Source organism: Notolepis coatsorum, assembly GCF_963971535.1.
Source record: "Notolepis coatsorum genome assembly, chromosome: 19".
NCBI classification, from domain to species: domain Eukaryota; kingdom Metazoa; phylum Chordata; class Actinopteri; order Aulopiformes; family Paralepididae; genus Notolepis; species Notolepis coatsorum.
Window position 1 is genome coordinate 63,712,690 of NC_140183.1, and position 15,106 is coordinate 63,727,795.

The 15,106-nt window shown below is 43.9% G+C and overlaps 1 protein-coding gene across 1 annotated transcript in view; it reads right to left on the reverse strand.

The window, feature by feature from the left end:
- tmem67 (transmembrane protein 67) overlaps window positions 1-15,106 on the reverse strand; it is a gene marked incomplete at its 5' end in the record, with an annotated part of 58,868 nt that overhangs the window by 35,020 nt on the left and 8,742 nt on the right. The window contains 5 exons of the mRNA XM_084336678.1: window positions 2,430-2,519; window positions 3,701-3,809; window positions 4,392-4,546; window positions 7,136-7,192; window positions 7,366-7,440. Coding sequence (XP_084192804.1) covers window positions 2,430-2,519; window positions 3,701-3,809; window positions 4,392-4,546; window positions 7,136-7,192; window positions 7,366-7,440 — 486 coding nt within the window. The remainder of the gene's footprint in view (window positions 1-2,429; window positions 2,520-3,700; window positions 3,810-4,391; window positions 4,547-7,135; window positions 7,193-7,365; window positions 7,441-15,106) is intronic.

Genomic DNA, 15,106 nt, shown 5'->3' on the forward strand with positions numbered 1-15,106 from the left:
GGCTTGCGAGTAGGGATTTCAAGCCTTGCATTCGCATTTCACTCCTAAATTATCCAAGCCGTGTGATGACGCCACTCATGCGAGCTGAGCACTCGGGTATGAGAGTGGGGGAAATCGATTGAGCACTCTGATAGACTGGCTGACTGTCTGATTTAGCTATGCCTATGAAGAAAAGTAAAGTTAGTATTGCTTCATATTTTCGACGCGTTCCACCTCCTAGTGAGCCGTCGAATGAAAATGTGACCGTCGAGAACATTGAGCCAGCAGTGGCAGTAGCCACCACCGCAGACCTGCCTTTGTACTAGGGTTGGATGCAGTTCCCTGTTGGTCAGTCTGTGTCTGTTATTCCATCTTCTTCTGCTCCGTTTAACGTTATACACTTCAAATAGTGCAGCATGTTTGAGAGTGCTCCCTTGACTGAGAGGATGGCTAGAGGATGGCCGGAACCACGAGAACTTTTATTAAACATTCTATTAAACATTCTGATATTTCCGCGGGTCTCGTGCAGTGGTCTCGTGCCACTGTCAACTAAAGCGAGCACTCGGAAGACATGCACCGTTTGACAGTGATATGCGCACTGACAGTCGGCGCAGTTGACATTTTCCAAGTGGGGGAAAATAAATCCTCTTCGTCCCGACTGTGTCCCGGCCCCGTGGAGGATTTTTCTTCATCCCAAATACATATTTTATTTCCCCCGGGACGACGGGACGGTGTTAGTCTCAAGCCCTGTCGTCCGCGTCGTATACCATTATCGATCCCCAGGTACTGGTTCAAATGTGAACGGTACCCAACCCTAACTGTTCAAAACGAAACGTCCCATTAAACTAAATAGTTCAGATAGCTCCTGATATCAATGTCTTATAACACTGAGTCGATGCGTATTCGAGCTGAGGGCACGCTGAATATAGTCAATAGGGTCCAGCTGCAGCGCCGGAGAATCCTGGCCGTAGCTGGAGGCTACAGTATAGGGTCCAGCTGCAGCTCCGGAGAATCCTGGCCGTAGCTGGAGGCTACTCGAGTACACACAGACAGTGGAGCTGGTTGCATATAGCGAGCATTTTGACTTGTTGCGTGGTGGCGATGTCTCGCAGATAATACAACTACAAGTATGATTATATAATATATATATTTTATTAAAAAATAATTATATAAAATTCTTTTTTTTTATATCAAAAACAATCGATATAAATAATGGTAAAATTGTTATTTAAAAATTTGCCCCTAAAACATTTTTTTTGCCCCTAAATTTCTCATTTAGGGGCAAGTGTGCCCCTAGTGAAAAAGCTTAGCGTACAGCCCTGGGACGTATATAGTATTATACAACCCGGAAATGGTTAATCTAGATCAACATCCCATAATAGCGATCTTTTTGCTCCACGCTGATCACCCAACGGTAAGAGGAAGCTGCGGTGAGTTTCAGCATTTTTGATTATTATTAACCATACAAACTGCTCTGATATATATATATCACCCATACTACATAAATGATGTAACGTGGGCCACGGAATTATAAACGACCCCCCCCCCCCCCCGGTCAACATCAGATGATAAGTCATAACGTCTAGGATCATGTACAGTTGACATTTTTTATCTGGCGTCAATCGCTATCAAACTGCATTTGATGATCTAATATGCATAAATGGCTATATCTCACATTCTATGAAATACAGCAGAAAACGATAAAAACATATTTATACTCTATCTAGACAGTATTTTAGTATGAATGAAAAAGTAAAACGTTCCTACACCCTGAACGATAGATAATTGATGTTGAATGGGCCATAGTAATGACAATTTAGCAATACAATTTAAAAAGTTATAGCCCTGCAAAGAAGGTGAACATCTCCATAGACAAATAGAGCTGGCAGAGGATGGTATAAGAAGGGTACAATGCCTGGCGAAGAATGGGTTAACTAACTCAACTTTAAACATTCACTTTAAACATGTTTTTAAACATTACACCGTATTTTATCTATTTATTCGTACACATTTGCACTGCCTCCTCTACCTCGTTTTTGCATTTTGTATATTGTTTGGTCTTTTACTGTATGAAGCACAATGTCAGGAGGGTCATACAGAACCAAGCATTTCACTATAATGTACATGCACCTTATAATGTGACAAAAAACAAAATTTGAATCTTGAATAATAAAAGAAAAAGGCCACTCCCATTGCCAGCCCCCCTTTTAGTCAACTGGCGTGACCACACACACCTCCATGCCAAATTCCAGCCTCCTAGGGTGAAACCTGGGGTTGCCAGGTGGGGACACTTTTGTGAGTGCTGGTCACAGCCAAAATTCACTGGGCTTGTGGAAATCAGCACTGATGCCACCTTGTGGCCACCGCTGGTATTACCGGGCGTAATCGCTTCACCGTGTTGTGTAATGAGAAGAAACATGGTGGTTTATCATCATTAATTTCCATCTCACCTGCAGGTTTCCTCCTCCTACTATTTTCTCCCATCTAAGGAACTCTCCTCTGGCAGAGTAGACCGCAGCCAGCAGCTTGATATTAGTATTCTGAAAGACAGAAAAAAGACATTATTAGATTAGATTCAAATGTATTGTCATTATACAGCACAAGTACAGTACAACGAAAAGAAGTTTGGCATCCAACCAGAGTGCAAATGTAGCAGTAAAGTGCAATTGTAATATACAATGTACAGGTGGTTAAACTTGGTACAAAATATACAAATATATGAGTGTAGTTCTAATCAGATGTATGTACAGAGTTGTAGTATATTAAATAAAGACAGTACGACTACTACTGCAGGTAATTACAGGTGTGGATAGATATAGATGTGGTGAGAATAAAAAAATAAATAAAATATATATATAGCATATACAGCATTATTGTACATGCTATCATACAGAGCTATGGGTTATGTGCAGGTGTACAAGCAAGTATATAGAGGGGTTATATGAAGGTATATTCAGACAAATATGGGTTTATACTATATATATATATATGCAGTAAATATAACACTTTGCATGTAGGGGTGTAACGGTACACAAAAACCACAGTTCGGGACGGGTTTTCGGTACAGTGGGGGAAAGTTTGGCTTTCCATGTTCCACTCAGGGGTGATGTAGTGTGCAGTAACTAATTGTACTTGTAGGGCTGTCAACGAATATTCTATATTGAAATTAATAATCGACTTGTTAAAAAATTAAGAAAAAAAAGAATTATATTAGATTGTGAAAATGCCAGGAAAACAACAGCTGTTTTAACCATTCACACTAGGGGTAGAACGATTTTTAGATCCAATACACAGCTTAGTTTTCAGGTGACTGACAACCTGCTGATAGACTTTGTTTCAAAGGACTGTATGAAAAATAAGCATTGCCATGGGCGGCCGTTAGTGGTTAACATACCGTTGTATTAGTTCGGTACACAGCCGTACTGAACCTGAGGTCCGGTACTGAAACGGTTCCGTACGTGTACTTTTACACCCCAGTGCACATTGGCAGGTTCTAGTAGCAGGCTTCACTTCTTGCAAGATAATAAATAAATAAAAATCATTCCCATCTGTTGTCAGAATGGTACCGTGTGCTTAGTTGAAATGCTTTGTTTACAGAACGAGGTGCGCTGACGTGTTTGTGGAAGAGGATTATCCCTCTCGTTAAGATGAGGTCATAGGTGAAGCTACACACGTGTGTGTGTGTGTGCGCGCATGTGAGATTGAGGTCCACGACGCTAACCTTGTTATTCCCTTTGAAGCTGAATCCTCTGGGCAGCGGGTCGGTCTGGAGCACGCGGCCGGCCAGGCCCGGCTGGTCCCCGTAGTAGAGCCAGGGCAGGTTGGCCCTCCTGAGGGACACAAGACAACAACATCCATCACAGCTTCACTCTGGGTGAACTGACCAGGTGATGAATGACACACTGTTACGTTTCAAATGGCCAGGAAAAGGACAACACACAATCTAATCTACACTTTTATCTATTTATTGATTTTCTGCTATATTCTCCCTTTTCTTTTTCTCTGGGCGACAGTGGCTCAGGGGGTATAGAGCGGTCGTCTGGTCATCGGAAGGTTCCCGGTTTGATTCCCGCTCCTGCGTGTGTCAAAGTGTCCTTAACCCCCAATTGCTCCCGATGTGCAGGTTGGCTCCTTGCATGGTCACCTCCGCTGTCGGTGTGTGAATGTGTGAGTGAATGTGAGGAACAAAGATTGTAACGCGCTTTGGATTATATAAATGCATCGCCTGCATCCCCCCCCCCTGCAATATTAAGAGTGACAGGGATGACAGAGAAGTGGGACAGAATGACATACGAGGGTCATGAGACGAACTAGAAACCCACGAGTAAGTGGTTTTTATGCCTCATCCCACTGTGCCACCGACACCAACACACACACACCTCTTCTGACAGTATGTCGAGGCGTCTAGTTACCAGTAAGAGATGTCTTGTGTGGAGCCCAGCGCTGCTGTGGATCTGAAGATGGTGTTGAAGAGACCGCAAGCATCGCTGGCCGCGCTGCTGAACGAGTGCATGTTCATCACACACATGTTGCCCAGAGCCTGGCACGCCGTTAGGTTGGAGAACACCTGCAAACAACACACCGTCAGGTTAGAGAACACCTGGAAACAACACACCGTCAGGTTAGAGAACACCTGGAAACAACACACTGTCAGGTTAGAGAACACCTGGAAACAACACACTGTCAGGTTAGAGAACACCTGGAAACAACACACTGTCAGAACACCTGGAAACAACACACTGTCAGAACACCTGGAAACAACACACTGTCAGGTTAGAGAACACCTGGAAACAACACACTGTCAGGTTAGAGAACACCTGGAAACAACACACCGTCAGGTTAGAGAACACCTGGAAACAACACACTGTCAGGTTAGAGAACACCTGGAAACAACACACTGTCAGGTTAGAGAACACCTGGAAACAACACACTGTCAGGTTAGAGAACACCTGGAAACAACACACTGTCAGAACACCTGGAAACAACACACTGTCAGAACACCTGCAAACAACACACTGTCAGAACACCTGGAAACAACACGCCGTTAGGTTGGAGAACACCTGGAAACAACACACTGTCAGAACACCTGCAAACAACACACTGTCAGAACACCTGCAAACAACACACTGTCAGAACACCTGGAAACAACACGCCGTTAGGTTGGAGAACACCTGCAAACAACACACTGTCAGAACACCTGGAAACAACACACTGTCAGAACACCTGGAAACAACACACTGTCAGGTTAGAAAACACCTGGAAACAACACACTGTCAGGTTAGAGAACACCTGGAAACAACACTGTCAGAACACCTGCAAACAACACACACAACACTGGTTTAGAGAGAGAGAGAGAGAGAGAGAGAGAGAGAGAGAGGTTTATTTGTCACATACATAACAGGGCATACAGTGAAATGCGGGTGGCCATGCACGCTTTGATTGTGCAATAATACTAAATAATAAAATAGACATAATAAACAGTAAAACAGGTAATAAAATAGACATAAAATAGGCATGATAAAATAGACATGCTAAAGTCCTGAGATAATGCAATACAATGTTAGCTACGGATTTAAGGCACTGGGTCCTATGTACACTACTATACAATATACAGTTTTTACTCTATATCCTTATGCTATACTTGCTATTTCTAAACTATACTATAGTGTACAAGAACCACATCAGTTCTTTCCTTAAAGTGACCTTTATTTTCCTCGTTCCTTTAAAGTGTCCTTTCCATTTAGTTTAAAGTGACGGCTTGTGTGTGAGCGAATGCAGAATGTGTGTTGTGTGTATGTATATGTGTGCTCATGTGTGCTTGTGTGTGGAGAGTTCAGTGTTCAATGTTCTGATGGCCTGGGGGAAGAAGCTGAGCCTTAGACTCTCTGTTCTTGCTGCGTGTATGCGGAGGCACTTGCCTGACCGCAGCAGCTTGAACAGGCTATTGTTGGGGTGTTGAGGGTCCTTCATTATTCTGCAGGCTTTGGATTTGCACCTCCTATTGTATAAGTCCTGCAGGAGTGGTAGTGCAATACCTGTAGTACGCTCTGCTGAGCGCACCACTCTCTGTAGGGCCTTCCTGTCCTGGGCCGTGCTGTTTCCAAACCAGGCAGTGATGTTTCCCGTCAGAATGCTCTCTACAGCCCCGGAATAGAAGGAGTGGAGTATCTTCCCCAATACTCTGAACTTCCTTAATTGTCTCAGGTGATAGAGGCGCTGTTTCACCTTTTTTACCACAGAGTCTATGTGTGTTGTCCATGTCAGGTCCTCTGTGATGTGGACTCCCAGTCCCAGGTACTTAAAACTGCTCACCCTGTCCACGATAGCCCCATTTATCCACAGTGGTGTGTGTGTCCCCTGCTGTATTCTCCTAAAATCCACAATCAGCTCCTTGGTTTTACCAATGTTCAGGAGTAGGCAGTTATCCCGGCACCAGCGTGCCAGTTCATCAACCTCCTCCCGGTAGGCCTTCTCGTTGTTGTTAGAGATCAGCCCCACCACCACCGTGTCGTCAGCACTATGAAGTTGGAGCTGAACCTGGCCACACAGTCATGTGTGTACAGTGAATACAGCAGGGGGCTGAGAACACAGCCCTGGGGGGACCCGATGCTTAGGGTGATTGAGTTGGAGGTATGACCCCCCACCCTGACCGCCTGGGGCCCGTCACTCAGAAAGTCCAGGATCCAGGCGCTCAGGGCGGAGCTCAGACCCAGATCGATCACCTTGTCAACCAGTCTGGTGGGGACTATGGTATTGAAAGCTGAACTATAGTCAATGAACAGCAATCTCACATAGCCCCCCTGCTGACTGTCAAGGTGAGAAAGGGTGTTGTGCAGTACCTGGGAGACCGCGTCATCAGTGGACCCGTTTGTCCTGTATGCAAACTGCAATGGGTCCATGGTACTAGGGACTGGGAGGCACAGATGTAATCCTTGACCAGCCTCTCAAAGCATTTCATGACCACAGAGGTGAGTGCCACCGGTCTGTAGTAATTTAGGCCTGCTGGGGAGGAGTTTTTTGGTACAAGGATTATAGTGGACACCTTGAAGCAGGCAGGGACCACAGACTCGGCCAGGGATAGATTGAATATAGTGGTGAACACAGAGGCCAGCTAGCCAGCGAGCGAGCGAGAGAGAGAGAGAGAGAGAGCATTTACCAGACAGGCTGCTGCTGAGGAGTACAGATTCTTGAGGAACCATGCTGACTGGAGAGCCTACAGGGTAGAGAGAGAAAAACAAGTCTTAAGAGAGAGAGATACAAAGAGAGAGAGAGAGAGGGATACAGATAGAGATACAGAGAGGTACAGAGAGAGAGCGATACAGAGAGCGAGAGAGATACAGAGAGGTACAGAGAGAGAGGGATACAGAGAGAGAGAGAGACACTCACCAACTCAGCAAAGTTGACACTGGGGTTGACAATAGCGGGGAGGTAGTTGTTGGTGGGGAAGCACAGCCCTCCAGCCTGAGAAGACAGACCGCAGCCTCAGACTCCATTACTATCCCACAATGCACATCTCCATGACCAACGTGTGCCACTGTCTATCTAGAGTCAAATATCCCTTCTCTTAAAAAAGGGATAGTCCACATTTTCAAGAGGCCTAACTATAATGACTCATCCATTGACCATATTCACACGGGGGCCATTTTGCGCTTATGTCAGGCCGTCAACCAGTTCCCACCTTGGGGTAGGAAGCCCGACATCTCTCCCACCCAAGGTGGGAACAGGGTGGAAAGGAACCCAGGGATGGCAGCCTTGTGAATAATATGGTCAATAAAGCACTCGCACCAGTGTTTGGGTTTTTGAGATTCAGGAATAATTTTAAAAAAAATCAGCAATGTATAGCATGGTACTGAGCACGCTAGTGGAAATGGATTGGGTTTCTATGACGACACTGACTCATCCACTTATTATTATTATATCTATTGTTATTAGTATATTCTAAGGGAGGGGAATATGGGATATGAGCCAAGAATATTGCTTAGCAGCAGAATTTAGAATGCAAGACGAAGACTGTTACAAAGGATCAGATTAAACCGAATATATATATTTATTTATTGATATATATTGCATAGTATTTGTATATCGTTTGATATCCCTTGTATATTCCTTGTACATATACACGGAATATCCCTTTAGTCCAGCCCATAATATTTCATTCTCCTATTGGACAGTGGTCCACCGGCGCCAGGGACCGGCCCCCGGAGCCAAGTTCAAAGTCACCGACACGACATGTCTGTACTTGCCCCGGCCCTGCCCAGGGATACGGCGACAGAAATGAGAGTGGCACTATTTGTGCACCGTGCGTATAAATACGGCGCAGGTGAATGTAGAAGCCCCTTAGCCTCTTACCTCCGTACCCTTCGTCCTTTTAGTATGTTACCGATAAGTTGAAGCCTCACCCACGATACAACGTGCGGTGAAGTATGGCCTGTTTGGCCTCAGAATAGAGCATCGAGACCGCGTGCGAATTAGTAACTGAATTGTCAGAGTTTGGCGCTATACCGTCGAGTGCGACATATTTCTATTGAGTCTTTAATAGTCTATTTGTGTATAGTGTATCGTGCGGTTAGAATTCTATAGTGACCAGCATCTCCAACGCTTTCTCGTATTAGCTAGAGTTCTTATCCAGGCTGGGCCGACCGCATGGCGCTTTCACCCGAGGAGACCTAGGCGAGAACCGTATGGACATGTACACTGGATTAATCTACCCGACGACTACATAGCCTTTGCGGCTGGAATATATTTGCTTTGGTCCTATGATTTATGGAGCGGATAATCGCCGACGCCTGCACGTGTTGGATTTACCCCGAGAGGAGTCAAGTCGAGTCGGCGCTCAGAGAGCCTGAGGCCGCCTAGCTTTCTTCACTGTAGAGCTACAGTCTACAAGAGAACCAAGCTGTATTCGTCTGTGGATCAAGAGACTACTGCACCGGCTTCTGTACCTGAAGTCTCCCTAGTCATCGTTGACCAGACGTCCTACTACAGACAGATCTTCTACCCCCTTGCTGGCTTACAACCAGTGGGAACCCCTTCCAGTATCTCCCGCTATTACTAGTGTACCATAGATATAATTCCCTAAGATTCAGGTTGTATAATTACCTCCTGCGTAACCAGAGAATGGACATTCGTTATTGATTTGCCTACGCATACTCCTTTGCCTTACAAGTGCATTCAAAGAATAATGTAAAGTATCCTATGTACCTTTTGCTCCATTAAATACTTGATTATTACCTTTGACTGGAACCGATTTCATTGTGGGAAGTGTTCATCATATTCATATATCGTGTACTGTATGGCCAGTAATTAAAGTACATAAAACGGTAGTGGTTTAATGATACCATACTTATCAATACAGTCAGGGAATTGTACCCCTCAGTTACAAAGACGGTGATCAGAAGCACCCTGTAGTCAGGGACGATATCGTGTCCAAGAACAAAGTCCATTTAAAGGAAAACTCCAACATTTTGGGAAATTAGCTTATTTAACATCTTCCCTGGAGTTAGACAAGAAGATACATACCTTTTTTGTCTCTCTGCATGCATTAGGCTTAAGGAACGCACGCACCGTTAGCGTAGCTTAGCTTCATCACTGGAAGTGGGTCAGACCTTTACCCTGAAGTTCCCTAGTCCCCTACAGTCACAAAATACACTCCAAATACAACTCCAAAACGTTCCTGTAAACATGTTGTGACCTGTGTATTTACCACGTGGAGAAATAAAAAATTATTGAATTCGACATTTACGTTTTCTAAGCAGATATACTCGGAACTATTTTTTGCCGAACCACTCCTGTCTCTGGGCTCAGTGATTTCACGTCACCAGTGCTACTTTCTAACGTGAGGCCAGTGTTTGTTTACATTTTCATTTCATTCAAAGGATCCAAACCGATTGAAGTTATTATGGATACCATGACTGTGGTAAGTTTTCATTTATGTTTTTAGATGGAAGGCTGTATTCCATCTGTCTAACGTTAGCGAATATTGTGAGATTGATGAATAGGACAATAGAATGTTGCTGGAATATCAACCTAGTTAGCCCCTTTCGTGACTGCGATGCACGGCTACAGGGTTTGGGCGAGTGAATCCACACTTGTGGTATTATTATAACTCATTTATTGTGTAACACTAGCCCCTTAAAACTTACCACAGTCATGGTATCCATAATAACTTCAATCGGTTCAGATCCTTTGAATGAAATGAAAATGTAAACAAACACTGGCCTCACGTTAGAAAGTAGCACTAGTGACGTGAAATCACTGAGCCCAGAGAGGAGTGGTTTGGCAAAAAATAGTTCAGAGTATATTTGCTTAGAAAACGTAAATGTCGAATTAAATTATTTTTTATTTCTCCACGTGGTAAATACACAGGTCACAACATGTTTACAGGAACGTTTTGGAGTTGTATTTGGAGTGTATTTCGTGACTGTAGGGAACTTCAGGGTAAAGGTCTGACCCACTTCCAGTGATGAAGCTAAGCTACGCTAACGGTGCGGGCGTTCCCTAAGCCTAATGCATGCAGAGAGACAAAAAAAGGTATGCATCTTCTTGTCTAACTCCAGGGAAGATGTTAAATAAGCTAATTTCCCAAAATGTTGGAGTTTTCCTTTAACCTGAATAAGTCACGATCAAAAGGGAAAATCTGAACTGCGCCACTGACTTGTGTGCACTAACGAACACAAATTCAAAAAGGTCCTATAGATCAGTGTTTCTCAACTGGTGGGTCGCGGGGCCATTTTGAGTGGGTCGTGGATGTGTGTGTATATATATTTTTTTTTTAAATAAATACAAATGTTTTGCAATTTTCTTTTTTAGCACTACCTATCTTTGTGAAAGTGGCTTCTCAGCTCTGGTCCAGCTGAAGACAAAGCAGAGGAACAGATTGGACATTGAGCACAACCTCAGAGTTGCTTTGTCTACCATCACCCCAGACTTTGAGACTCTTGTCAGGAGCAAACAACATCCCCAGTTACCCCATTAATTCCCTGGGAAGAAGTCTGCTAAGAAGCATATATTATTTATTATTATTAGAATTTTATTTCATTGGGTTTTTAGCCCTAGTTGCATCCCCAGTTATCCCATTAGTTCCCCAAACTTAGGTCTGTTATGTTAAGCTAAGAAGTCTGCTAAGAAGCATATATTATTTATTATTATTTTATTTCATTGTGTTTTTAGCCCTAGTTGCACTTTAGTTGCAACCCCTTACCCCAGTTATCCCATTAGTTCCCCAAAACGTAGGTCTGTTATGTTAAGCTAAGAAGCCTGGTAAGAGAAGTAGCATACATTATTTATTATTATTTTATTTCATTGGGTTTTTAGCCCTAGTTGCATGTTTTTAACAGTGCATGAAAGATTGTGTATTACTGCAACAAAATAAATTGAAATAAATCAGAGTGGTTAAAAAAGAATTGGGTCGCGACATAATGACTAAGGAAAATGTTGGGTCCCGAGGCTACACCAGTTGAGAACCACTGCGTATAGAGAGCATTCAGCCACTAGATGCCGCACTCGACCACCGGCATGTCATTTATCCAATCGGGTGCATTCCACGTGGGTAAATGGGAAGTAGGGAGGGGATACATGCACGCAACATGTAAACAACAACATTCATTTTGGACACGCCAGCATTTTTTTTTTTATAATAAATTCATTAATCAATCATTTCTTTAGAGGAAAAGTTATACTTTTATTCTGCACCTTTCTAAAAAGCTCTGTGGATGTATTATTTAAAAAGAATTACGTTAAAATGTTATCTCTAGCACCTTTAACACCTTCTTCTACAGGTTTTCCGTGATTTTCAGCGTAGTGTTATCAGTTATGGATTAATTTACATATGAATCATGTGAGGTGTATATTTGGGGGGGTACACTGAGGCCCTGTCCACACGAACGCAGGGTTTTATGTAACTGTGATTTAATGTGTGCAGTTGCACTGTTCGTCCACACGCATCTGGGTTTTTGGAACACTGCAACAGTGTTCTTTTACAACCGGAGTCCAGGGTGGTTTTGGGCGCATCCCGGTTGCAGTGGTTGCGTGTGGACATAGTAACCGAGATTATTTCCAGTGTTTACGGCAGAGCTGTCTTTTTCTGGCCTGCATCCCCTTAACACTTTCAGAGCCCTTGATTAACCTTGATTTACCCGTTGAATGCCACCATCCACTTCAATGTTAGCGTTAAAAACTCCTAATCTATGTTTTAAATTATGGCTATGTGTCTAATCTGCCCGTCGCTTATCAATGACTCGTTTGCAGTCAACATTGTCGAAGCGGATTTTTTTTTTTTATTATTATATTTTAGCATTTTTACAGCTTTTTCATGGTCATGCAGGACCGACAGAGGAGAGGGCGAACGGGAGGAGAGGTGGGGAGGACATGCGACAAATAACGTCGGGTGCTGGGATCGAACCCGGGTCGGCCGCGTAGGTGCACGTGGCACTATGGTACGCGCCACAAGGGCGCCCCACGGATTGTTTTTTTATCGGTTCATTTTCGTTTTATAGCATTTTGAAAAGCCCTCGTTTTCAAGGAAAATATAAAGATTCCATGATAAAAGACATTTACTGGGGCGGTCAGGTGGCGTAGCGGAGATTGCGCTCGTCACCAACGCAGGAGATGCTGGGTTCGAGCCCAGCTCTCGGCGTTGCCACCAGCTTGGCTGGCCGTTCACACTAATACAATTGGCAGTATTAGGGGGTGGGGAAGCTGGCGGGTGGGAATCTGGCGTTGTGGACAGCGACACCTACAGGTCAGGTCTCGGTGCTTGCTAAGCGGGGCAGGACTTGGTGGAGATAGCGTGCCCTCCCACGCGTTACACTTCACCAATGAGAGTCCTCACTGCCAAGTGAAAAGACGTCACTGGCTGTCAGCGCACGTCTCGGAGGAAGCGTGCGATCGACTCGGGACGCCCTTGTACCGACTCGTAGGAGAACATGCATACAGCAGTCAGGTACGGGAGGGGGGGGAATTGGCACAACGACTAATTGGGACGAGTCTATATTTTCTACAACGGAGTTCGGCGATTTGCGAATCTGATTGGCCACCGACGTTTCTGGTCATGTGACATGTGCGCCCAATAGCGTGACGAGCTGCGTCTTTACCCATTTCCGCGTCGAACAGCCTGCAAAGCACCTGGCGTTATATCGCCATGCTCTAAGACAAACTCTAACCTTAACCAACTTCGAAAGAGTGCCTAAGCTTAACCGTCGGAATCAGGGCAGGCGTTCTATCGCCATGCTCTAAGACAAACTCTAACCTTAACCGACTTCGAACGAGCGCCTAAGCCTAACCTGTGTAGAAACTTGCGGTCCCACGATTGGGCGTACATGTCACATGACCAGAAATGACACTGGCCAATCAGATTCGCAAATCGCCGAACTCCGTTGTAGAAAGTATTCAGGCAATTGGGACGAAGGAAAAAAAAAAACATTTACTGGAATATTCTAGAATACACAAAACGGTCATTTTTCAGCCTATTTATCAATCGTTTTCAAATAAACGCTAGATTATCGATAGTATATGTGTACTATTCTCTTATGAGATCTCAGCGAATACAACTCTGATTATCCCAAGACTGGTAAAATAGATTCCTTACCTCAGATAAGATGTTCTCCAAAAATATTATTCCAATTCCTGATCGCCATTCCAAATATCGATCACGCTTATTGATTGATTGATTATTGGCTGCTGTGAATATATATTCCAGGCTGATTCCCGTCCCGCGATGACTTCCATGTTGATCAGACAGATTGCCAGCTCAAGGAGCCAGCTGGCTCCGCCTCTACATATCTACAGATCCCAGGTCAGTCTAAGCGACTGACCTGCAGTTACACAGGGATAGACGATAGGGGGCGCTTTTTTCCATTCTGAGCTCCTGTAGGGGCTGGTGTACCAACGGGAGACTCGGTTGATGAAATATGAATTCAGATCGCTAATAAAACAATAAAACGATATTTGTCGTCGTGGGCACTCAACGGGGGGGCTGATAAAACGAGATATGTCGTCCGTGGCACTGAAAGGGTTAACACATTGAGTGCCAGCAGGGGGCGCACGATTTATCGCTTGAATGCCAGCCTTTTTGGACTGATTTTCCGATATTTCATGATTTTCGCGGAGCTATTTCTATATTCTATATTATGGCTATGTGTCTAATACACCCGTCGCTTATCAATGACTTGCTTGCAGTCAACATGTATGAAACGGATTGTTTTTTCATCAGTACATTTCCGTTTTATACCATTTTGAAAAACGGACGTTTTTGGAAATTACTAGAAAAAAAAAAGATTCTGTGGAAATCGCCATTTACTGGAATACACACAACACGTTGTCATTTTTCTGCTGATTTATGAATCGTTTTCAAATAAACGCTAGATTATCGATAGTATATGTGTACTTATGCACGCTACATTTACATTACATTTACATTTAGTCATTTAGCTGACGCTTTTATCAAAAGAGACTTACAAGTTCTGTACGACAAGTCATCAGGAAGGGCACAACTCTTATCAGCTGAGTAACAATGCTAGAGAAGCGGGCTGAAAAATCGATTATCTATGACCTGGTCAGCGCTAACGTCATATACACACATACACACATAGGGGACACGTTGTGGAATATGTGAAAAAAACATCCGATTACCCCAAGACTGGTAAAATAGATTCCTTACCTCACATCAGATGTTCTGCAAAAAGATTATTCCAATTCCTGATCGCCATTCCAAATATCGATTGCGTTTATTGATCCAACGATCCAACCTTGAAACACATATTCCACGCTGCTCTGAGGGTCCACAATGAATGCAATCGTCTCGGGATACCTGCCTGAGAAGTAAAATGTGGATTCCGGGTTTTTTTCCCCCCATGCATTTCCATTGAGTCCATTCCAATGGGTGCATTACCATCCGGGAGACGATAGGGGGCGGTATTTGCCCTGTTCGAGCTCATACAGTCCCAATGATAACGTGAGGCTGGATTGATGAAAAATTTATGGATATGGCTAATAAAAGCAATAACGATTAAATAACGAGATTTCTCGTTGTTGGCACTCAACGCATGGCGGCAAACAACGCGATTTCTCGTCGTTGGCACTCAAAGTGTTAAAATTGTGTGTATTGAGCTGTACTGTATTGTACCCATTC